The 25,558-nt window shown below is 34.1% G+C and overlaps 1 protein-coding gene across 1 annotated transcript in view; it reads left to right on the top strand.

Moving 5' to 3' along the window:
* The first annotated feature begins 13,431 nt into the window (after nt 1-13,431).
* The window catches only part of LOC149799200 (WD repeat and FYVE domain-containing protein 2-like), a 59,414-nt gene continuing 47,287 nt past the window's right edge, over nt 13,432-25,558 (top strand). Inside the window, exons 1-3 of the mRNA XM_089958464.1 lie at nt 13,432-13,583; nt 18,153-18,220; nt 19,905-19,978. Coding sequence (XP_089814590.1) covers nt 13,432-13,583; nt 18,153-18,220; nt 19,905-19,978 — 294 coding nt within the window. The remainder of the gene's footprint in view (nt 13,584-18,152; nt 18,221-19,904; nt 19,979-25,558) is intronic.

The raw sequence follows: 25,558 nt of genomic DNA, 5'->3' as shown, positions 1-25,558 counted from the left end.
TTGACTTTATCTTTATCTAATCCATTAGTGTTGATTAAAGCAATTCGGAAGTTTGTTCCTTCCATTTCTGTTTACTCCAGGTGGCCGCATTCTTCTAGTTTTTACAGTAGAAGTTATTTATTTATTTTATTAGTGGTTGTTTAAAGATAAAATGTTTAGTTAGTTGGGGGCACTGGCCCCCCATCGGCTTCCGATACATCTCTCGCTTTGTTTTCTGTAAGGTCAGTTTCATTTTCCTGTTCGGTTTCCATGTCCGTTTCTTTGTCCGATTCCGTCATACTTAATTTGCATTTGATTAGTTCCAGTTCCAGTTCTTGACCTTCATCATCATCATCGTCATTATCATTTTCCTCATTGCCGCTTTCGTCTTCGTCCTCATTTTCATTTTCAGGGTCACTTTTTCCGTCCTTTGTTTGTTCATTCCCGTTTTCTGTCATGTCCTTTAATTTATGTTCTCTCGTTTTTTGGGGGATATTCTCGTTAACTTCTTTTACTGTTGATGTTTCTTCTGTCGATATATCGACATCGACAGGGATTTCCTTAATTTTCTCTTTTTTCTTGCTGTGGGTATTGGTGTTGATGTAAGGGGCAGCAGCCCGCTCAGCTCTATCGCCCCTTGCTCAGTTTCAAATTCCCCTCCTCTTCTCTTAGCACTTCAAACCTGTTGTAAGTGCTGGTTTGCCCCCTTATTGGGGCCGTCCCTTTTATTGTTTTGTATGGGGTGAGGAATTGCATCCATTCTGAGGTCTTTTGTATCTCATCCCCTGTCTCCCTTATTTCTGATTGCTCGAAGTCCGATAGGGTGACCGGTATTCCTTCTCCACTTTCTTTTCTTATTTGCTGTATAAGTCTTACGATTTCGTCATCACCATCAGTCTCCAAGGGTTGATTTGTTGTACTTGGTACATTAGAGGCGTAAGTTTGGGGCCTTATGCTCTTCGGCTGACTTGTACATTCCTTTGGTCCGAGACCAAACATTTAGTACAAGGTCTCTCTCTATCTGAACCTCTGTACCAAGTTCTAAGCATGAAGCCCATTATACAGAAATAAGTTGGAATCCTTTTGGCTTCATGCTTTGGTACTTGTATTATTCTCACTCCAGTTTTAACAGTTTGGAAGCTGTACACTGTTGCCATTTTACTGCTTTTAACAGGTACTCTTAGTTTTTCTTGTAGTTTTTCAATGATTTCCTTTGTATCAACTTCCAGAGAGAGACCAGATATGAATACATCGATTGTTTTGGCCTCGACCTCTCTGACTATGGGCTCTGTGTCAGTAATTCTTACTTTCAACCCTTTGATCTCTATTTCTCTTTCTTTAATTAGAGGGGTGTTGTTCTTAGGGTACAATATCTATGTATTTTTAACACCCATTCTGTAGGCCCTCTATATCCTGAATTTGCATCTCTTGTACTTTCAATGCCGTCAAAATTTCCGCCTGCCTGGGGCAGTTTTCAATCTGCCCAAAATCTAAAGTCTGACAGCTTTCTAGGTGAAAGGTTACTAGTTTTTGACATCCTTCATCACCTTCAATCATTGTATTAAAGTATGTTCTAAGCTTGGTGCCTGCTGGGCGTATTGCCACATGGTCACGCTCTGTAGCGTCTACTTCATTTACTGCCATTGCACTGAGTGGTGAATTGTCTTCACTCAGAACTATCAGTGAGTGGATTTCACTCTTCTGTAAGTGTATATGATTTATTTAATATATGAATAATATATTAATAAACTAACTACACAAGCATTTATCTCTCTCCTAATCTTAGACTAGGTAAGAATGCAAATAGCAGATTGTCAAAAGATGAAAATCAAAATTCAAAAGGAGAAAACATCCCCTTCTAAGCACAAAAAGAAAAAAATGAAATAAATTTGAAAAATATGGAAAGAAAAAAGGAAAATGAAAATAAAGGCGTAAGAGCTGAAAAGAATGCTTACTTATCCGGTGGATTTCCTAGATGTTTGCTCGGTACGTGCCATTTGGTTAAGAGCACACCCAAAACACGTCTGCTCTCCTCGACATACTCATATCAAGCCCTAAAGTTTCGTAGAAAATTGACGAATTTATGTTTTGAACATCACTGGAGAAATGTTTTTAGTTGTGTAGTTCACAACCAACCCAGCATGAGATTTTAAGAGGGTTGTCTCTGTCATAATCATCGACGCGTCTACTATGCTTGACATGTGTACTGTCTACTCCATGAACTGACACCTGTGCATGACGTGTACTGTCGACTCCATTATCTGACACCTGTGCCGGACGTGTACTGTATACTCTATGAACTGACACCTGTGCCTGACGTGTTGAGTCTACTCCATGAACTGACACCCGTTCCGGACATGTGTCTTACCCAATCCATGAACTGACACCTGTGCCTGAGGTGTGTACTGTCTGCTCCACAAACAAACACCGTGGATGACATGTGTACTATCTTCTCCATCAACTGACACCCGTTCATGACGATAAAGACACACAATAAACATGATTTCCAAGACTTTAAGTATAAAGCGTAATACATAAATACTATGAGAGAACTCACGTGACACACAACTCAGAAAAAGCAAACCACGATACATATAGCGGTATCTTATATTGGATTTAGAATTTTGGTAACCAACACAAAGTAGAGGTTATTTTACCGGTGAAAAGCTAAGTAGAAACTTAAGTTACGACTTTATGGTCACAAACTAAGTACCATAAAGAAAAGCAAAACAACAAGTTTTGTAAAATTTAACAATTTAATTGTCAAAGTTACAAATGAAAATGTGAGAGGAGGAACTTACATTCTTATTAAATGAATCCTTATAAAGGTATATGAAAGTCCTAAATGAATGAAAAGTTCCTGATAAATTTCAAAACTTTCCTTCAAGGACCATTAAGTTATCAAGATGGCGTTGTCTAGAATTCCTTTGAATAATTTATAACAGTTCTAGAATAATATTATAGTCCAAATAATGAGCACTTTCTATTTCCACTGAACAATCCAAATAAATGTTTCTTCCTCTCGAATAATATCTAAGTACAACATAAAACACATCTGCAGACTTAACAACAGGAACACATTAAGTGTGAATGACTCCAGATATCGGAATGAAATGATTGCTTAATTATCCCCTTATATACACAATATATTGCCCCTGCATTTCGCAACAGATCCCACGTACCAGAATAAACTACTCATTTTAAGTCACTTCGGCCTATTCATGTGATTTAACCCAATCAATGGGAAGAGCCATAATTATTCTAGAAACGTCGAAACCCTATCAGCCACTGAGAAATTAAGCCATAATTGCCATTTGAGTCTTATTATTAGATTATTATTAATAATTGTCAACACATACGTAAACATATATTTATGGATCCGATACAATATTATGATCTTAACAGATTCAAGTCACGTACGCAAAAACAAAATTAGGACATTTTGTACACATTACAGTCATGAATAAAATTTATAACAATTAGCTAAAATGATGTACCAGGTGTTACAAAAGAACATGGAAAAGTATAACAGACAAACACTTTGGATCACTAACTAACACAGCAATAACGGTATAGATCTTCCTAAGCTTTTCTTTGCACAATAAATGTCCCGTAATTCAAAATATTCGATTAGTACTCGCCAAACATGTTGATGTGTATCAGTTCTTCTGCTTCTAGCTGAGGGATGCATGAAACCGTGGCTCCTGAAGTCGCTTGTGAAGTGATGCATGATTTATGTGTGACTTTCTGGCAGAAACTGGTCTCTTCTTGGAGTAAAAGTTATTCTGAAACTAATAATATCTTCATTAAATCATTTTGCTGAAAGCAAAAACTCGATTGTTAGAAACGTCAATTACAAAACACATATATCTGTAACAAGATAACCAGGTGAGATTCGGACTTAGAACACTTTTGATGGTGATACAAATGCAATGTTTAATGACGAGTGACTTGAAAGAGAAAAGAATTATGATTAATACGTGCGTGTAATATCCAAATATTTGATCAATAAACATAATCCACACGAACTAAATAATGAAAATACAAATAAATAACCTTACACAGTACAAGGACAAGGGGTGAATTATTCACAGTGATATCACTACGAAAGAATGATCTGTTTTACTCAAACAGTAAAACTGTGGTATTTTACTCATATAGTAAAAATGTATTAACTCAGTGAAATGATGCAAACTAAGGGACAGATGTACAAAATATATTTACGGTCCCAAAAACATACTGGGTATTACAAACCCCAAAGATTAGCCAACGGCAAAAGGATTACATGTATAGAGTAACACACTCCGTCACCAGCACATATGGCTACCAGTCACACTGGTCATTCAAGCAGTCCGTTGTCCAGGTTGGTCAATCAAGCAATCAGCGCCAACCAATCTCGGTCAGCAAAGCCCGATCACCGGCTACTCCAGCAACACTGTTTTCTCAGCTCATAAACTGCTATATTTCAGCTTCACAGCTGTTATGGTCAGCTTCTATGGTTAGCTCTGCAGCTGCTACCACGTCGACTCCGATCACTCCGATAACTCTGATCACTCCAATCAGCTTTACAGCTGCGAATACGATCATCCCTACAGCTGTGATTCCGATCACTCTGGTCAGCTGAAAATACATCTACCACCGTGTACTATGCACGACACGGGCATATACGATACAACGTAACTATTACAAAACAATACACAAGTTCAGAAGTGAACCTAACCGTGCCCGACAAGAATCCTACGGTACTAAACGTTTCTAAAAATGTAACTTTTGTATATTGCTAATATAAATCTCTTGCTAAGTCACAAACAATAGAAAATATTTGCACGATACTACGTAAGCCAAAACTACATAGTAAATATACAAAAATAAACGTTGCAGTACAATAGTTATAACTTATACACAAGAAATTAATAATTCAAAAACCTCTACAGCTAAAGATGTGCAAGTCCTTAAAGTAGTTATTGGTGTGGTACCTCTCAAACTTGCACCATAGAGGAGACCCCCTAGTGTCTAAAGTTAAAGGTTTTTATGTGCTTATGTTTTTCCCTAATATGTCTTTTACTGCATCAGTTTTAGTAAATTTGGATTTTATTAAATTTTGTTCTAGGGTTTGTACACGTCCCTAACTATTGTTTAGATCCTCTTAGACCTTGGCTGGTCTTAAGAGTTTTGTTTACAGAAGTGATCCGTGCCAGGGATCAGTGTTGTCCGGTGTTTGCGATGTGTTTTGTGCTATATTGTTTTGTATGTTAACCCTTGTATTTTGTACGGACTGGCTGGTATAAATCAAATTTATTGAGTTATTTATTTATGCGAGATTCAAGTTTTCTAGAAGCAGTTTAATGTTAAGTACAAGAGAAGGAAGTAAATATAATTGTTTGGTGCAAAAGAGGAATAAGGAAATTTTTGAACGCACGAGTTCAAGTTATGGTCCCTTATTTATAAATTATTATAGTCTGGCAATTGGTAACAAATCTGGTGAAATCATATTGTAACTCTAGAGTAACTCTTGTAATTAGTATAAATGAGTAAGCCAATATAAATTCAGGAATCTTTACAAATTACCAATATCCTTTTTCCTTCCAAGTTGTATACTTTGGTATACATTTTATTGTATTGTTACCTTGGTCTCGGCCGCTTCGGTGGCCTAGTGGTTAGAGCGTCCGCCTCGGAAGCGGAAGGTTGTGGGTTCGATCCCCGGTCGAGTCATACCAAAGACTTAGAAAAATGGCACCAACAGCTGCCTCGCTTGGCGCTCAGCATTAAGAGGTTAGTGTTAGGACTGGTCGGCCTAGTGTCAGGATAATGTGACTGGGTGGGACATCATGCTACATGTCTGCAGCATGATGCCCCAGTGCTAGACATCACTATAAACTGACACATCGTAGCAATCGTAGCAATATGACTGAAAAATTGTTAAAGCTACGTTAAAAATCCAAATCACACACACACCTTGGTCTCGAGTTCTATGCCTCGACTTGTATACGTCCTTTTATAGAAACCTTTATATGTATTTCATTGAGAATATGAAACTCTATCCGTTGTCCTTATTCCGTTTCCGTTTTAATATTGTAATATAAAATTATAAAATTCCATCCTCCTTCATTCCACGTAGACAGCATTGATCCTACTTGATTAAAACAGGGGCTATCCGTCTCGGCGAAAACTGAGAGATTTTCTCCTGTAGTATTCCGTTTTATATTTTTATTTCCCCTTGTATCGATTGTCTAAATCATAGTCCATATTCATTCCGGGTCATGCAAGTCGTTATAATAGACCGTTCACTGACAAGACGTTCCGTAATGTAAAGAGTTTGACCTACGGTGAGTTATTTATACAAGACAATGCCGGAATGCATCGTCTGTGCGCTGGAAGTATTCGGTTCTTCCCATCGAAAGCACTTCGTACGTGCGGCATAGGATGAACCGAACTCAATATTTCGAAATCTTTGTACAATATACATAAATCACCCTCGGGTATCGTTGTACACAAAAAACGAAACCCGAGTATATGTATTTAATAAATAAAATGGTTTATTTGTTGTTGTTGTTTTTGTGGGGTTTAACGCCATTTTTCAGCACGATAGGCTATACATGGCGGCCAGTATTAATGGTGGAGGAAGAACCCGGAAAACCCCGGAAAGAACCACCGACCCACGAGAAGCTACTGGCAAGCTTTCTCACATGCCCACATTGGCTGAATCTTAGACTCGAACCGCCGCAGACAGAGGTGAGATGGCAGTGATCCGTAACGAAGAGCGCTTTAGACCACTCGGCCACTCGGGGCCCCAAAAAATGGTTTATACAATTCCGTATATGCGAAAATGGTTTATACAATTCCGTGACAATACCAGAAAACGTTATAAAACATGTTTTGTTCGGGGGAGGGAGGGATGTAAACGCCTTTAACCACTAATGCAGTCATGAACTGTGATGAGGAAACAGATATAGTCTATTATTAATCCGAGGTAATAAAACTGATAGTTCACACCAACAAGGGTGTGACACCTACATTTTTTCAAGTGACAATTACACAAGACATACAATCATGAAAAGTTTCTGTAACTTACGTGCATTCTTTAATGAATATCATTTGCCTTGTTTATCTGTTTTGCGATTGCTTTCGACAAAGACTTGATGAGAATCGAACGAACAACGTACATAACGTATATATAAACTTGTTTTGTCTTGTGCATTGTAAGCTTTTAGCTTTTTATATTTATTTCAATCAAACCCTGACGCATATATATATACATACATACATACATACATACATACATACATATATATATATATATATATATATATATATATATATATATATATATATATATATATATATATATATATATATATATATATATTAAATGACATACACACATAAAATTTATATATATATTTTTTTTTATAATGCCGTCGTCCTAAGGCTATTGGGATACAAAGTATCTAACAGATGAATCCAGGAATTTTCTTTTATTAAACTGTTGATCTCTTCATGCACAATATCGATTGACATGATTAAAATTTACGTAAAGAGTGATTAATTGTATTAAAATGTATTAAAACATTAGTGGAAGACTAATGTTCCGTGAATTTTCGTTTATGTAAGCGGTTATTACTCATTCATTCAGAAACTTGTTTAAGTGTTTGTCATTTTACATTTGATACAGGTAATCAAATGCATTGCATTAGTTGATGTGCAATCAATGTTTTGTACCGTTTTCTGTGTGCGCATCTGTATATATATATATATATATATATATATATATATATATATATATATAGAGAGAGAGAGAGAGAGAGAGAGAGAGAGAGAGAGAGAGACAGACAGACAGACAGATAGACAGACAGACACAGAGAGATGCTTAAGCAGTGCTGTCCCTGTTAGCCAAGGAGATCTATATATCAGAGTCATGTGGCGTCACTTGGGAACATGTGGTAACTAGCATGCCGCGTGATTGCTGGCAACAGATGAAGTCAGACGAGTTTACTCTATATCAGAATATTTTTTAATTATTTGGTTCTGGCTGTCCTTCTCCCAGACAGAGCGTCGTGCACAAAACTAATGTGCCGAAAAGTAGAATGTGTGTCTACAGAAAACTATGTCAGAAGTGTCAAGGATTTGTCTCACTTTAAGGTGAAAGATAAATTGGCAGCTTAAACAGGTGCCTTAGCTTCTAGACAGCTACCCCACAAATCCAGGCTTAGTGTCTTCATATATGTCCGAATTTAGTTAGCTACCATTACACCAAAATAAGGGGCGCAAAAGCTGGGTATGGCATAGCTGTATTCGCTCGAAAGTCGGCTAGGGTAGCCGACAAAACACCGTAAGATTGAGAACTCTAGCAAATATGAACAATAACCATTTTAATAATTAGTGGTATTTAATTTAATTGAGGAAAATATGCATTTTACTAGGTTACCGGGATAGACCTATTGTCATCTTTAATAAATGTAAAAACACTTCCTGGAAAACATGTTAGAGGCATCTGTGCGAGCATGTTTAAATAATGTATGGTGAAATGATATTAATGCATAATGCAAATGTACTTTTAAGAACGTATGAATCATTAAATTAAACTATATAAAATATATCAAAATTATATTATACATTTTAAAGATGATACATGATTCCGTAACAACGTGATGATGATTTAAGGATAGGTCAATTTATTCTTTGTGGTTCTTTGACATATCCGTTTGACACCAACAAAGTACAAACAAAGCATCTAAGAGAATGAAAAATTCATAAATATTATATAAATGAATACAAATAAATAAAGAAATTATCACATCCTGCAACTATTGGTATCAATATGCTAGTTAACGATTGTACATTTTCATGGTCAATATTGTTTTATGACGTTGATAAACATGACTTTGTCAGCACTTCGTAATTCGCACGTGTTCAACATCAAATAGTAAATCGAATTAGCAGCCATACGATGCAGAGACTCTATCATCCTGACATTAGAATTCTCATCATCACAATACCTACATAAGTTTTACGCAGGCTTCTGCTATTTCTTGTCGTATTGTCAAGGACCGAATACCATTCCTTACTATGTAAGTATTTTTAAAAAGTGTTGCCTATCTGTTGTTAATATAAACTCTCACCTGGTAGAATACGACGAAATCGATTTTACAGTGAGTTTCTATGACAGTTGCTGATTTCTTTCCAATGTTCACTCGGTTACCGGTTGGAAAGACGTACGCCATATTGGTGATATTAAATAGTAAAAATATAAACAAAGCGTTTGAGGCAGCAATAAACATTTTTGAAATTTTATAGTTGTTCTATTTATTTACGTTTATCTTTTAAAATACCAACTATGTGATAAACAGAATCTCAGATGAATAACGTTCTTATGACCACCGCCAGGAGTTTCCATTGTCAATGTTGGACATTAAAATGACGGTCGTTTTAAGAATTATTTTGAATAATTGCAATTAAAAACTATTTTAATCCGTTAAATATGAACTTAATAGTCTTGTAACGTTTGGCATGCATACCATTCGTTATTTACTTGTGATGATTTTAGGTATACCCTCTTTCTACGCTAAGGCTGTGAAACCTACACATGCCATGCAATTATTACGCACTTCATGTTCTAACACACCATTTTCTTTTTCATATCAAAGACTCGTTATCTTTCAAAGGCTCTAAACTTATTATGCTCCTTTATACTGTTATATATATACAATGTTCTTCCTGCGTCTCTTCTGGAGATGTGTAACTTTGACACATCATTTATTTTAGCGGCATACTGTTTTCAACTGGTTCTCAACTGTTAAACTATTCATCAGTTCTTTTCGCTTATAAGTACAAATTATTTACCGTAATTATTTTGATCCCCAAATTATTTTCAACATTTAATACGTCATCATCATGTTTGTCATATAGAGATAGCTCTTGTCTGAAAACATTCGTTCGATACTTCTTGTCGCTTCAAATCGTCCGATTAGTAATACGATGGAAGTACCAAACTCTGTTCGCCTGATCATAATCATTTTGCTCGGAAAGTTTCTGATGCTAGACCTGTTCAAATATACTGCTTTGTACGTATCGAATTTAACAGTTTCACTGATTTTAAGTGTGTTTATTTTAGATGTGCCATTTCTTGATCAATCGAACATGCTCATCCATACTCTTGATCTGTATTAATCTTTGCTTACTTGACAAGATTCCTGTCAGTTGATCCGTGATGAGTTTGTATCCCTCATTCAATCTGGTAAAATGTCAACCTTTTTCCTGTTTCACTTTGATTGAAATGCCACTCGATTCTACTTCTCCGTTTCGGTATTGGGATTCTGTTGAACGTTTCCACTATATGTGAGTCTTTATCCGAATAGGTATTAAAGTATTAAATATTTTCTTTTTCCACAAATTCCTTTCTTTTTTTAAATTTTATTTTCACTCTTTGAACTGGATCTTTTCAGTCTTTCTCTCCTTCAAAATCTATGTAAAGTCAGTTTGTATGCAATGTTCCTTTCGGTTTTTAATTATTCAGACTAAGATTATTCGAGAAGTATATGTAGTTGTCAAAATATTTATGCATCCATCGTTGTATTGTTCATCCGTTGGTAAGTCAACACTATCTGCGTGTCCATGTGGCTGACGAAGACATTTTGTTGTGAAATCTTGGTTGTCCTTGGTTGTGTAATGTATAATTAGATTGTTCGGTTAGGCATTCTGTTAATTCTGTTTATCTATTTTATGTCTGTATTTCTTCTATTTGTTAAAGTAACTAATTTGTGTTGCAACAATTGATTGATACTTACATAAGAACTTTGCGTTCTTAATCGTAATAAAATTTCTTCAATACTATTCTTTATCAGTTTTTTTTTTGGTTGTTGCTAAAAGCAAAACAAAAACATCCAGGAACTAATATACGCCTTTAAAATTGCCTTTAGATGTAATCACCAAGCCAATAGATCTTGCATCTACAACAGATACATTTCTTTTCAACAGTTTGAAATATTATTTTCATACGTTTGAAACGCACAAACAATTTTATATTATATTAAATATTGCCCTTCATAAGGATGGTTCTAAAGTGGCTGTAATTTTTCCTGAGTCACCATGTGCAGTTTAAAAAAGAACTTTGTCTTTCGATAAGTTACATCGTGTCTTTTGTTGATTAAAGCAGAATGATCATGTAAGATTTATATATTCAGCTTGTGCTGTAATTAAGCAAAATAAAAACTTACTTATATGTCAAGATCAAATACGCAATCTATTCCTTTCTCATACTGTGCTACTTTAAGCAATTTGTTTTCAAAGCAGTTGCTGTTTATTTCAGTATTATCCTCCAGCATTTTATTCAAAGAATTGGACTAAATCTTATTACATCTTTGAAATAAACAAATTAACACTTTTATCCTCTTCAATGTTTTATTCAACACTGCTATCGCGTCCAAACTTGTAAAACAAATAGTGTTACGTGCTTAGGCTCAAATAAACAGTAACACAGAAAGAGTGAAAACAACAAGCTTTTTAAAATTTAACAAATAATTTATTTTCCTGGAAAAATTATGTAAAAATGAAAAAAAAGAGAAGAACTTACGGTTTCAAGAATGAAGTCCAAAAATAATCTAAGAATAATCCACGAATTAAATTTCAAAAGTCCTAGTAATAAATGTTCTAATAATTTCAAGTTCGAATCCTGATGGGAAATCCAAGATGGATGACGATGACGTAGTCAGTTCTGTGCTTATCTACAGTTTCTTGTAGAAATACAAAAAATGGCACTCCGGTGTTGGAAATCCAAATTAAATTTGTAAGCAATGTCTTTCTAAAATTTCGGTGTGAGCACTCCTCAAAATATTTCCAGAGAAAAAAGAATTAATCCTTTTGAAATCCAACTGATCTGAAGAAAATTATAACTCATAATCTGGTACAACAAAATAACTTGACATCAGTGTAAAAAGCCCAAAACTGAGAAATCTCTCTCAAAGCATCTCTATTAAAACTAACAAATGTGCGTAATGGAAAAGCCGGAATTTCGAAATCGAAAGGGGGGGGGGGGGTGTCTCGTGATCGTGTTTATGTCACCCATAAATGACCCAGAGGACAAACAATCATTTTACTCCAAGAAATAAAAATAAAAAATTGTTTACATCTTAAATGATGTAGTCCCATCATGACCTTCGAAACAACCAATCATTTTAAAATAAAAAAGAACTTGTTTATGAAAGTAGATACAAGTTCCGAAACAAGGTCAGAATTTAAATCAACACCTGGTGTTTATAAACTAACAGTCAAGGTCAAACAATTTTCTGAAAAAGTATCATCTCTAGCGAATAAATTTACATTATAATAGCATATAATAGAATAAAAAATTTAAAACTGACAAACAATTAAATTAAAATAAATATGAATTAAATCAGATTTCGTAACAATAGGCATCATTGCTTGCTTTCGTGTCACATGTGTTATATATATATATATATATATATATATATATATATATATATATATATATATATATATATATATATATATATATATCACTTCATGTTGAATCCAGTGTAAGGTAGCTTTGTGCCATACTGTATGTGTAACAATTTTAAATTATTACTTTCTTTGTGCTAGTCATCTTAACAGTCCGACTGGAGTAGTCATTTTTAACTTGTGATTTTATATCTTTTGGTCCGACCAGTCCGATAATTGTAGAGGAGTAACTGATAAAAAGAGAGCACTGGAATTAGATCATTTAAAAAATTGTTTATTTACGCGGCTGGGGTTGTCCTATTTTCAGATTTCACTATCAGCTAATACATTTGCTACACCTACCGACTGTGTTTTTTTTTTTTCTTAAGGAATTAGTCACTCAAAACATTCACCTATACGTGTCTGTGAAGATTTGATTTGATTTGATTTGTTGAACTAATACGCTAGTTAATTTTTTAGAATCGCATGCAGTGAGTTTAAATTTATGTTAAAGATATATAAATTACAATATTTCCAGCATTTTCAGTATCTGATATTGGAGAAGAGTGGGTGGGTACTGATATTTACCTTACACTTTGCTGGGGGAGGTAGTTTTCAAAATTACAACACATTATCTTTTTTCCGTTTTGATATCATATTATTATCCTTAGGAGTGATCAAATCAAATATTAATAAAATTTTATTTTAATTAAAAACAAAACAAGAACTAAGATGGATTAATGAGCAACAACTTATATTTAATGTTGGTATATTTTAGGTTATGTTTCAAAGATAAAAGGTTAAGTTTATGTAAGAAAAGAAATCTGCCATAACTGTATGCAGTGAAAATAAAATCAGAGTATTTATTTGAGGTGTCTATTTTCAGCCAGTTTATTGGTTTTGGAACTTGATCGCACTTTGTGTCGTAACGTGAGTCTGCTGGTGTTGTACGTTACATACTGTACCTAGGGTTGCATAAAATGCTATTAATAATCACGTGACTGTCCTTTTTACAAAATGGCTGCAGAAATTAAGTCAGCAAGTGGGAAGCTTGGTGGAAATGTCAGAAAACCTGTGTTGATGAACAAATTAGATGACTTTAACGACGATGTCAATATGGCTGTCATCATCCCTCGTGAGGATGGAGTAATAACAATTAGTAGCGACAAGTAGGCATTCATACTGGAGAAAATATTTGCATCAGGAAGTCGACAAAAGCGGGTTCTCCGCCTACTTTCGTTTATCTTATAAAGCTTACCATGTTCATTCATCATGTTTATTTTCTGCATTATATTCAGTAAAAATTATATCGTAAATTATAACGCATATGTCATACTTGACTAATTTATGAGAAACAGGATGACTGAGGGGAACGGGAATATAGTCTTGACATTGAACTGTATGTTGGTCTTGTTGTTTTAAAGACCAACAAGTTATTCTCTGCCTGTTTGTCTGACACGGCTGGTGGTGGAGAATAACATGATGAAGACACGATTCGTGCAGGAGCGTCAGCTTTGCTATTAAAGCGAATTATCGAGCTGCTTGCTTCTAATTAATAAAGTTATTTGTATGCAGATCATGGTATAATCCAGGGCTTGAATTTAACACAAATTTCTTTGTAGCCAGAAGGACTAGTGTACTGAGAAATTTACTAGTCCTGCCAAATATTTACTAGTACTGTCCACAAAACAATGTCACACACTTGTATTGAGATTAACAACAATTTTATTTCATAAATAGCATTATCATATGAAATGAAGGAGTTCAGAAGTATAAATCCTACTTCAGATTATCAATCAGTCAATTCACATTTCTTGTTTCTCAAGATAATCTGGATCCAATTCCAGAAGGGGATCCAGTTATCCTTTCTCGTCCTCCATCTGCACTCTGGGTCCATTTGGGGTTTGTTCTGGTCTCCTTACCCGAATTCCATACACCAGTTACACTGCATAAAGTTCTTTTCCTCATCATAATTCAGCCATTCCCTGTCTTTTGTCCATGTATTCTGAAACGTTCGATTACACTTTTCCCTATCATAAGAATTATTCCTCTCTTTTATGTCATTTTCATTCAATGTTTGCTTTTTTTCCGGAGGCTGAACACCTTCTGTAAAACGCCACATTTTGCCTGTCTTAAAAGACAGGAATTGTGCCTCATTTTGAAATATGAGATGTTACAATATAGCTGATGCGAATTATTTAAAGTAAGAAAAGGAATGGCACAGTGTCCTTTATATAAGAAAGTCCGAGCAAGAAACACATTTCAAAACGCGTACCTTTGCCCCCCCTCCCAATTAAATGGCCTCTCTCTAATAAAGACTTGACTTAAGCGGATGTTCTGCAGGATCAAAGCAGTGGCTATTGTAAACACTGTTATAAAATATTAACATCAAAAGATAATGTTAGTTTCAGCTTGGAAAATGTGTGTTCCCATCAAACAAAGCCATCTGACTCTGTGCGTTGTATTTAACAGCTCCAATTATGGCCTCATCATTCATAGCATAAGTTTGGTAACTGTTCCTAATTAATCGGACCTCAATGTATTGTTGAAATTAATAATAAGCGGGAAAATTTTAAAATCTTAGATGCCCATGCTGAGAGATTTTAATTCCCAACAAATGTATGGCATTCTGCTTGGATATCTCCACGTGTATTCACTTATTTGTTAATTCTTGTAAGGGAACAATATAAAAACTATTCTTATTATCACAGAAAAAGTAGTTGTATGGAAAGGATGTGTCAGTAATGTAATCATGATAAATTGATCTAATTCTTATAATTATTTCGATGCAAACGTAAAATATGCAGTTTCCCTTTTGTGACTGTTGGAGCGTTTGGCTGGCTAGCGAGCAGAAGAAAAATAAAACCGTAAACAAACAAACATGCAAACTAATTTCTTTGAATAGTTGATGCCATGTTCTTTTGTGTGGTATATTGCTTTGTAGTTTGTTACTGTGTTCGTGTGAATCAAGTGTGATACCAGGTTATTTTTCATTTAATTCGCTATCATATTAATTAGGATCAATTACCAAACTTCCGTTGTTAATGACGGGACCATAATTGGCGCCGTTAAGCAAAATGCACAAAATCAGATGGCTTCTTGTTATAGAAACACACATTTCCGAGGCAGAAATTGACTTCATCTTCTCATGCTAATATTTTATGACTGTTTACAACGGTCACTGCATTGATTCTACAGAACATCTGCTGAAGTCAAGTCTTTGTTAGGGAATGGCATAAACAAACGCTGACTGTTGATAAACAAAACTTACTTGCCCATCGGACTAATAACATTATGAAAGTTACTAGTCCGACAGGAAATCTAGCCTCGGGCTAGCGGTCTACCGCTAATTTCGAGCCCTGTAATCTAGCTTCTATTGATCGATGGCAATACATCCTTTAGAACGCTCACTTTTTTAGTATTAATCCCTGTCAGAACAGAACACCTGTGCATTCAGTGGCATTTGACCTAGGATTTGAACTGCTTGGAAAGAGGCATCACCCTAAAGCATGAGCATTGCATCATAATTGCTCCACACATTTGTCAGTGTCCAGTGATATAGGCTTTGCTATATGGGTAAAACATATTGCTCTCTCAGAACTCAAAGAAATTTTATTTAAACACAGGCAAAGGGCTGGTGACTTAAAAATATCACAAGCTCCAACTCAAACTCCACAAGCCCAATTCCAATTTCCAGATGCCCAAACTTAGAAACAAAGTCATATTAAATTGACTTGTGTGATTATTTGGCTCACGAAAAACTTGATGCAATATTTTTTTCCAGGTTCCGAGGTCAGCCATTGACTAATTCCTCTAACAAATGTCCTTCTTACTCAGCAGATCAACAGTGTTTGTGTTCATTAGCATTGGAATCATGTCTAAATTGACACAGTTTCTCTTTTCACTTTAATGTTGTACATAGGTGCTGCTTAATTTGTTTAACCAGTATTTCATTACACTAGAGTAAGTGTGTGCATGGGACACCTCAATTATTATACATTCCACTTAACTTCAAACACTTGGAACAATTTAGTAGCAATTAAACAAGACCATTAAAAAAAAATTCTCAATGCAAATGTTTTTGCCAATCACAACAGTGCTATAGGTCGACCAATTTTTATAATGAAAGACAAGAGCCAAAACAATCCATTTATTACTTACAACACCTCAAAACATATGCTGCATTTGGCCTAAGCTCACCAGATTACAACAATAAAGTAACCAATTAACAGCTTGTATACACACTGGTCTTAAATTCTATTATGCGGCCACATCATTGCACCAGTTGCAAAAATTGATGGAACAGTTCAAGTACCCACTAGATTGGTTGTGGATGGTTTCTTATACATACATGTCCAAAAAAGAACCTTAAAATCACACATACATGTATGTTAAAGCCATGTGAGCACTAGTTATAGTAACTCAGGCAATCTGTTCCCAATTCATAGGTTACTTGCTTTGCTTTGTATGCAAAGTTTAGAGCTTTCGATAGAGGTATGTATGATAAGTAGAGATCTTCATAAGTGTAAAGGGATAAATATTAATAATTAATTAGTCTTCAAACATCAAGCATCTTGATCATCAACATGATCAAAGTCTCTCATGCAAATTAGTTTCTTTTATTTAAATTTGACAAGTCCGATGGGCATCTCACTTACAACACAGCAGAGGCCTGATCTGAAATTTGAAGTGCCCCGGGCGTCGGGCTATCCGATCTTTTTAGCACAATCTCACTTTGGAGTGATACTGCTTTCCATGTGTGCATGAGAAATTACAGCTAGTGTGCCGTGGAATAGTATCTGGTGGCTGAGTAGTTTAAGGTGCTCACCTCGTTCTGCATGGGTTGAAGTCTCAGGTTAGATGAGAAAAATTGCCAGTAGCTTCTAGTGGTTCTTCACAGGAATTTTTTTCCATTGTTCAACCTCCATCATATATACTGGCTGCCATGTATAGTCTATCATGTGCTGAAAAATAGCATTAAATTCAAAACAACAAAAAAGGTTAGTAAAAATAATTTTTTAAGTATTGAGCAACCAAATAATCCACCTAAATGAGAAAGCTGATGCTGCAGCACAAATTGTCTCTCATACAGTTGTTTTCCACCAACCCACAAAAATAAGACGGAGAGCAGCTTGCTCATGTAATTGTTTAAAGGCTGAAATTTTGAACTGTTAGAGATGTAGAAAATTAATACTTTAATACAATTCAAACTTCGTATTTTTAAACTATGGTGGAATCAATGCACAGGATTATTTTGCAAAAGATGTCAATATTACCACCCTTCGTATATGCTAAGAGCTGATGCCCAGTCATTGGGCATACATGTACCCTTAGTAGTAAAGCAAATCTATATAAAAAAAATCGACATATGCAAATATTAAAGGTATTGATGATTCATTTTCAAAACTTCTTTCCTTTTTGATGTTATTATTTTTAAGGGAGACAAGTTAATTGGAAGTTTTGAGCCTTTCTAAAAGGTTATTGAGTTCCGTTTCCCACTAGTTTTATGGTGATCATGTTAAAAACTTTAGTTTGATTAATGATAGGCATTTTCTATTCAGTAATTACATGGGTAAAAAATGGTACATGAATAAACTTGATCTGATCTTCGCAGAATGAAAAACTCATAATTTAATTGAAGTATTTAGTGATAATTGGTAGAACACTATAAGTTTAAGTTATGGACCACAAAATTGTGAGCTTTTGGCAAGTGATTATATTTTGTCATCTTTTTCAAGGACAGTTCGAGTTTGGTTAAAGAGGGATACTGGACAGTATTGGCCTAGTATCTACCACACAATGCCATGTAAGTCACCTTCAGTTTTTTGTTATTATAGTTTGAAAATGATTATTGCGCTGAAATTATGCTATAATGTGCTGCATTATGACACAAATTTAGATATAATGGCTGTGGCATAGACCCCACATTTTTTTCAATCACTTCAAAAATTTCTTCCAACTGATTTTTGAATTGCTACTAAGTTGTATTGACAAATTAAATGATTTTGATTCTTAACCTGGTGAAATGTGTTCTGTTCTTGAAGAAAATAATTTTATTTTTTAAATAAAGATATTAAAAGCTTTTGTGTGTGAATGTTCCTTTCAAATATATCTATAATCCATCACTGTTACTTTGAAAGATATTGTCTTTTAAAACCTGAGATTTTGTTCATTCAGTTTGTATTGAATAATCAACTGCAAAGGTAATAATTCTTTTTTGTGTTATTCTTCAGTTCTTCATGTAAATTGTTCAAACCAGGACAGCCAGTAGACCATGAATCTGTGCAGTCAGTTGGTATAAATAAGCATGCACAGAACAGTGCCATTGTTGAAACAGATTTTTCACTTGAATGTATTAATTGCGTCATTACCTGATAAGAAAGTGCAGATAATTAATATCAATCCCACAAGTTCTTGTTGAGGTCACCAGTGCTGCTTTATTAACAATCATGTAATGATTGAAGCCTTCATGCACATCTGGCTTGGTTGTATTGTCCATCAGTTGTGACCACTTGACCAATGTCAGGAAACAATGAACTATAGCTCCAAATACTGTTCATCGATATATTGCTGCATTGATACTTTTGTTGTACCGATACACATACCAGTATAAAAGGTGGAAAATACAAATACAAAATACAAAATGATACCATTTTGTTTTAATCTTCAGTGGTCATCAATAATTAAAAGTCATTTGCTTTCATGTACTTGAAATTGAGAGTTTATGAGACAGCTGCTGCAGGCACAGGCACTCCTTTTTTAGTAAAAAAATAAAAGACTTGATAATAAAATCAACACAAATGGACATGATAGTTTTTAATAGTAATATTTTCTAGGTTATGGTAAATTGTAATAACAAAATTTAACTTTATTATTTCAAACTAAGAAAACTTTTAACATTTTCATAAAAATTCATGAGTACATCTTCTGTGTTTATATAATTTTAGTCAAAGTTTGTGTGTGTGTTGTGATTTGGCTTTTTAATGTAGCTTTAACAATTTTTCAGTCATATTGCTACAATGTCTGCAGTTTGGCAGTTTATAGTGATGTCTAGCACTGAGGCATCGTGCCGCAGACATGTAGCATGATGTTCCACTCAGTCACATTATCCTGACACCAGGTTGACCAGTCCTAACGCTAGCGAGGCAGCTGTTAGTACCATTTTTATAAGTTTTTGGTATGACTCAGCAAGGGTTTGAACCTGTGACGTCACGCATCTGATGGATGCCTTAATCACTAGGCCAAAGTTTTCGTAAAATTGTTGTTTTAAGTGACTTGGAAACATTCTAAATTGTGACACTGCACTCAGTTGTCACTTTACAGCCTCTTCATCCCATTCAGGTGGGGTGGGGATGTTACTTTGTAACCCAGAGTGGATCCTGTGTGCAAAATCAACATAACAATTTAAACAATCATATACTGAAGAAAACAACTTATATTGCAAAGTGCTTGATGACATTAGAAATCATAAATGTTTTTCTTTTTTACAGCTCCCGTGACTGCCATGATTTACAATGGTGAAACAAGACGTCTTTTTGTTGGTCTTGATAATGGCACAATCACAGTAGGTTCCAGATTTTCTCCAATCATAATCTAACCATTGTAAAAGAAAGGTTAGGGTCAAATACCATTTTATGTATCAAAATAATTAATTATACTAGTTAAACATCTTGATACAATTGATCTTATGCATTTTGATAGCATTTTTTAAAAGTTCCTTTCATAAATTGGCCATTCATTTGATAATGTCCAACAGATATGGAGATTAATATTATCTTTCATATGTATCAGTGTATGATTGGAAAAGTATCACTCAAGGGCCAGAAGTTTGTATCAGTTGCGATTGTGTAGCTGTTTTTCCCCCTCACATTCCTGATGAAGGTCAGAGTCAAAATTTTGTATTGTAAAAGCTTATATAACTTTCAAAATGGCAATACTGTATTTCATGTAATTTTTCGTACACAATCCAGTTATCAAAATAATAATTCTTTAAATGTATCATATTTTATCTTGCATATCACTTTGTATTTTTTCTAAAAATCCATTAAATTATCAGACATAAAAATTTCTGCTAAGCAGATTTAAGTTTGCAGAAAAGATCGAAAATACTGTATAGCTATTTTGTTCTTATAAAAATTAATAATTAATTGTTGGTGAGAAATACAATGATTGATGCATAAGCTCTCTTATTGTCATTACAGTATATACTGGTGTTTATTAACAAATGGACAAAGGCCTTCACAGAACAGATCTTCAAATATTATCATTAATTAGTTCTCCTTATTAAGTCTGTCATCGTAACAAAACACCACATGCATTTTAAAATGAGTTCAGACACCCTTGGATGTTTTCTTATCCAACAAAAATTATATCACAGAACGTGCTAAAGTGAAGACCACTGACCATTGATCAGCTGGTCTTATTGTTTCATTATAGTCATACAAAAGTAAAATATAAAAACCTTGTCATTTTCTGTCATAAATTTGAAAGTCATGGACTCTGTTAAATCGATTTGCATATATACATATACTATCTTTTACGTGCTTGTTCTGTTTTGACTTGGATATAATTAACATTTTATTGCAGATCTATTCTACGATATACCCCACTATTGTTATCTTTACTGTCGAGTTCGAATAACAAGTAATGTGTATGACCACTTGTCCTTACAACTTCTGCTGTATTTACAATGGCTTCAGTAGCACATTGACAGATTTTCATTTCCCTAAAGAGAACTTCATTTCCCAACTGGTAGCCTCACTCATTTGACCTCTTCTGTTGATTCTTGCCCTCTGTCTGGTTTCAACTGGAATAACCAAAGCACTAAGTATGTTTAATTACCATGTAAATAACACTGCATAACCATTTGGTTGTTGTGACAATGTAAATCATAATTAAGACAAAAATGAATTGTTGATTTAGGGGTGTTAATTGATAATGGAGAATATTAGGGTCATAGTACATGCGGATTAACACAATCGTCAGGTTACTGAAAATAGTCTTTTTTTTCTCTTTGCAAAAGCTACAAATAAAACCCGTCCTAAATCAATACAGTCTTGTACACTGACAAAAATTTGTTTCATCTTTTTCTCTCTCTCACAGACACACATGCTTGCGCACATTAACTAGAACGTAATTTCAAGTTTTTTATTTTTTATTGTGATTTGATAATGAGGTTATTGTCGCTGTAAGAATGCGAATTGTACTTAATTTCTTGACAACGTGGACTCATATCATTACGTACAATTTACCAATAAATAATACCCATGACTAGTACATGCTCAAACCATTTCTCTCTCTCTTTCACTAATAATAACAAAAATCTTTTTGAGTACTTTTATTTTATTGTAATTAGATTCTTGAGTTAGAGCAGAATGAGATAGAAAATATATGTTTACTTTGTACGTTTGTACCGTTAGGTTGTTGAGTAGTGTGTGTTCCGCAGAACTTTTTTTTGTATGATCCCTTTATTTTTCATACACTATCAGTATCACAAAATGATAATTATTTATTTTACATATAATTTTTCGTACACTGAAATTAATGATTATTTTTTCTTATACAAAAAATTACATGATATAATGTACACCCATTAAAGAATTCCGCCTGTTAAAAGTGAACATATAAAGTTAAGTCCACATCTACATTTAAATAACACTGTTTGAACCCATCAAGGTAATGACAGTAAATTACATCTGAATGGTTTACTGCAGATACCTTCCACGATGATACAGATGTGAACAGGTAAAAATCTTAAATCCATTCTAATCAAAACAGATAAGAAATAATGATCGGGTCCTTCATTCTGCTCTGATCTAGAAATGATTTACATGTCAAAAATAATAATGTTATTGTGAATTATACAAAAAATTCATACAGTGCAAGAATCTGATTACAGAAACATGTTGATCATTGTTAAATGTGGCATTTGCAGGACAACTTCAGTCCTGGTTAATTTTAATATATAAATGTGTTGCAGTTATGGTTTATCTTGATTATTGAGCAAGGAAACTTGAGTGATAATCAAAATTGGGTATTTTTTGCCACTTTGTTTGCACTATATTGACAGGAGAATGTCATCAATGAAAGGCAGCAGTCTCTTAATGACATATAAAGATATCCTTTACCTTTGTTCTAAATGGGAAAAAACAGATCTTTTCTTTTTATTTGCATACTAGTGTGGTTGAGGTACTAGTTTTATTATAATTCACCATAACTTTGTTTTCTTATTGGTTGGGAGATATTTTTTAATGTATTTATTTTTATTGTGACATATATATCGATAGAAACATGTCTAGTCAGATATGCTCATTGTTACAGCTAGGTATTTCTTACGAAAGGGAAATGAATAGGAGCGCATTCAGCACAGGGGGCACATCTGTTGAAGGAAGGGACACTTTGTAACATAGGGCATTTGTTGTGGTAAAAGTATGGGATATCATTTGTTTTAATCTCTTTGGAAGTAGAAACAGACAAATGTCATAGCTTATTCAGTACTGAATAAAAAAGAAATTATATAGAATAAATAAGAAAATAAGTTTGATTTCAGAAGATGTTAATTAGTGATCTGGATAGATGCAAAGAGGGTCACTTTTGGACATTGGTAGCACGAGGCTTAAAAGAGGCTAAGAGAAGAGACACTGAAGGTAGTGGTGTGGAACTCCTCTCTATTTAGATCTAGCACCAACATAAATATTCTGGTTGCATCAGTTACTTTTGTTGTGGCACAATTATGACCACAATAGCTGCAGTTTCACACCATTGCAGATTTCCACCAACATCCATTTGCAAGGTTTTATGATGCGTTTTTGTGACTATATCTACCATTCTTGAAAGTAAATTTTTGACAATGTTTCATAAAAATGGAGATTAAATAAAGTTGACAAGATTTATTTTTGCCATCCTTTTGTGGTCAGCATAGGGAAGACATATTTTTTTCTAAACTTCTACTTCTTAAATCTTAAGTATGAAATCTGAAAGAGTCTGTACAGTGAATATCACACTTAATGACTTTGTCTTGTGGACATGTACAGAATTTGATGTCATTGAAGGTATTGTCACTTGTTACAAATATCAGATTTAATTCATACTTATTTTAATTTAATTGTTTGTCAGTTTTAAATCTTTTATTCTATTATATGCTATTATAATGTAAATTTATTCACAGGAGATGATATTTTTCCAGAAAATCAGTTGACCTGAATCATTCTTTTTGTAAACACCAGGTGTTGATCTAAATCCTGACCTTGTTTCAGAATTTGTAGCAACCTTCGTAAACAAGTTCTATTTTATTTTAAAATGATTGGTTGTTTCAAGGTCATGATGGGACTACATGATTTAAGATGTAAACAATTTTTTAAATTTTTATTCTCGGAGTAAAATCATTGGTCTAATCAAGGCCATATTCTGTGTACGTGATTTTTTTATATGTAAACACTGTCACGTGGCCCTGTGTTTTGCAATTCCAGTTTTTCTATTACTGCGCATTTGTTAGTTTTAATAGAGATGCGTAGAGAGAGATTTCTGTTTTGGGCTTTTTACACTGATGTCAGGTTATTTTGTTATAGCCAGATTTTGAGTTATAATTTTCTTCAGATCAGTTGGATTTCAAAAAGATTAATTCTTTTTTCTCTCGAAATATTTTGAAGAGTGCTCACACTGAAATTTTGGAAAGGCATTGCTTACAAATTTAATTTGGATTTCCAACACAGGAGTGCCATTATTTGTATTTCTACAAGGAACTGTTGATAAGTACAGTACTGACTACAGCATACGTCATCATCATCCATCTTGGATTTTCCATCAAGATTCGAACTTGAAATTATTAGAACATTTATTACTAGGACTTTTACAATTTAATTCATGGATTATTCTTGGATTATTTTTGGATTTGATTCTTGAAACCCTAAGTTCTTCTCTTTTTTTCATTTTTACAGAAAATTTCGAAGAAAATAAATTGTTTGTTAAATTTTAAAAAGATTGTTGTTCTCACTCTTTCTGTGTTACTATTTACAAGCCTAAACACGTAACACATGAAAATAATGTTAATATTTCAAGAAACAATAAATAAAACTTGAAGTTGTGATTCTGTTATTGACAGTTACACAGACAGAGATATTATCTTCTAACTTTTTACTTGTTAAAATAAATTTAAAAACTGAAAGTTTCAAGCACACTTGTAGGAAAGTTGCCAAGTTCTATTATGTCTGTGATGATTGTGTTGTGATCATTTGCCATCTTTATGCCCAAGTGTTTGATGTTGGTGTCTTGATCATTTGCTGTCTTAATGCCCAAGTGTTTGATGTTGGTGTCATAATCATTTGCTGTCTTAATACCCAGGTGTCTGATGATGGTGTTATGGTCATTTGCCTTCTTAAGACCCAAATGTCTGATGATGGTGTTATGGTCATTTGCTGTCTTAATGCCCAAATGTCTGATGATGGTGTTATGGTCATTTGCTGTCTTAATGCCCAAGTGTCTGATGATGGTGTTATGGTCATTTGCCTTCTTAATGCCCAAATGTCTGATGATGGTGTTATGGTCATTTGCTGTCTTAATGCCCAAGTGTCTGATGATGGTATCATCATTTGCTGTCTTAATGCCCAAGTGTCTGATGATGGTGTCATCATTTGCCGTCTTAATGCCCACATGTCTGATGATGGTGTCATGATCTTTTGCCACATTAATGGCCAAGTGTCTGATGATGGTGTCATGATCATTTGCCATCTTAATGCCCAAGTGTCAGATGATGGTGTCACGATCATTTGCCATCTTAATGTCATCACATTTCTTTTCATATAAAAAAAATAACATTCTTTTTTAATTTTAGTGTGTCCTATACAAGAATAACATTTTGTATCTTTTTCATCAGTGTTAATACTTAACTAGACCCTTTCATTTATCTAATGTGAAATTAAATGTGCAGTTGTTAAATATAGAGTTGCTTGCAAAATCAGCCATATATATTGTTTGGTTGCTTAGTTGAGTGCTGGAGTGCTGGAAAGAACTAATGACTACACATCCAGAATAATTTAAATTAGCAAAACAATCACCTTTATGGATTTTATATACATTTTTCAATGGTATTAAGTCACATTGGTGGAGATGGTAGTTTTACCATTTAAAAACTGTATTCAGTCTTTGA

Source organism: Sinohyriopsis cumingii, chromosome 5 (assembly GCF_028554795.1).
Source record: "Sinohyriopsis cumingii isolate HCF-2022 chromosome 5, ASM2855479v2, whole genome shotgun sequence".
In the NCBI taxonomy this organism is placed as follows: Eukaryota; Metazoa; Mollusca; class Bivalvia; order Unionida; family Unionidae; genus Sinohyriopsis; species Sinohyriopsis cumingii.
The sequence above is the reverse complement of the archived record's forward strand: the minus strand, read 5'-3'. Positions and strand labels throughout refer to the sequence as shown.